Genomic DNA, 691 nt, shown 5'->3' on the forward strand with positions numbered 1-691 from the left:
ATGATTAGTCTAAAACTCCTATAAGCAATACAAGTCAGACAGCATTTGACCCAATGATAGGTTGTATTGGCAAACTAGATTGTTATAACGACCATAGAATTTGTGAAATGCTGACTAGATATTAATCGAATTTGGAACGGAGAAATCTTATAATGACATACATGGTAAAGCGTCTGATTACATTGTAGATAATTACTGGACTGGTGGAATTGATGATGTAACAGAGGGCAAGTGGTTTTGGGCGGTATCTGGAAGTCCACTGAATTTTACAGATTGGAACACTGGGGAACCAAACAATGCCCTTAAAAATGAAGATTGCTTAGAGTTCAGCAAACATACAGGTCGCAAAAAAGCTTGGAATGATAACCGATGTGACAAGACGATGAAATTTGTTTGTGAAAAATCTGTCAAATAAATATAATTGTTTTATCACCCTTGCCTATTTATTGCATATACTTTGTTTTTAATTTTGAGGCAAACTTTCAATAGCTACGATATATTGTGTCAATCTAATTAACATCAGACTTCTTAGATCCGCGCCGTATACTCTGCGTAAGAAGATCTGACTCGGGGTCATGTTCATTTGAACTTTACATTAGCCAATTAGTGCGTCGCAAATAAAATCGTCGGTGTTCACATTTCGAAGAATTTGGTTTAAGGTAGTACTCTACATCGTCATAATGGCTGACTT

At 36.0% G+C, this 691-nt stretch overlaps 1 protein-coding gene across 4 annotated transcripts in view; it reads left to right on the forward strand.

The window, feature by feature from the left end:
* LOC125663799 (lactose-binding lectin l-2-like) overlaps positions 1-432 on the forward strand; it is a 17,313-nt gene extending 16,881 nt beyond the window's left edge. For all 4 annotated transcript variants that reach the window (XM_048896170.2, XM_048896167.2, XM_048896169.2 and 1 more), the window contains one exon: positions 189-432. In XM_048896170.2, coding sequence (XP_048752127.1) covers positions 189-415 — 227 coding nt within the window. In that variant the 3' untranslated portion in view covers positions 416-432. The remainder of the gene's footprint in view (positions 1-188) is intronic.
* Positions 433-691: the final 259 nt, after the last annotated feature.

The sequence above is a fragment of the Ostrea edulis genome, chromosome 1 (assembly GCF_947568905.1).
Source record: "Ostrea edulis chromosome 1, xbOstEdul1.1, whole genome shotgun sequence".
Taxonomy (NCBI): domain Eukaryota; kingdom Metazoa; phylum Mollusca; class Bivalvia; order Ostreida; family Ostreidae; genus Ostrea; species Ostrea edulis.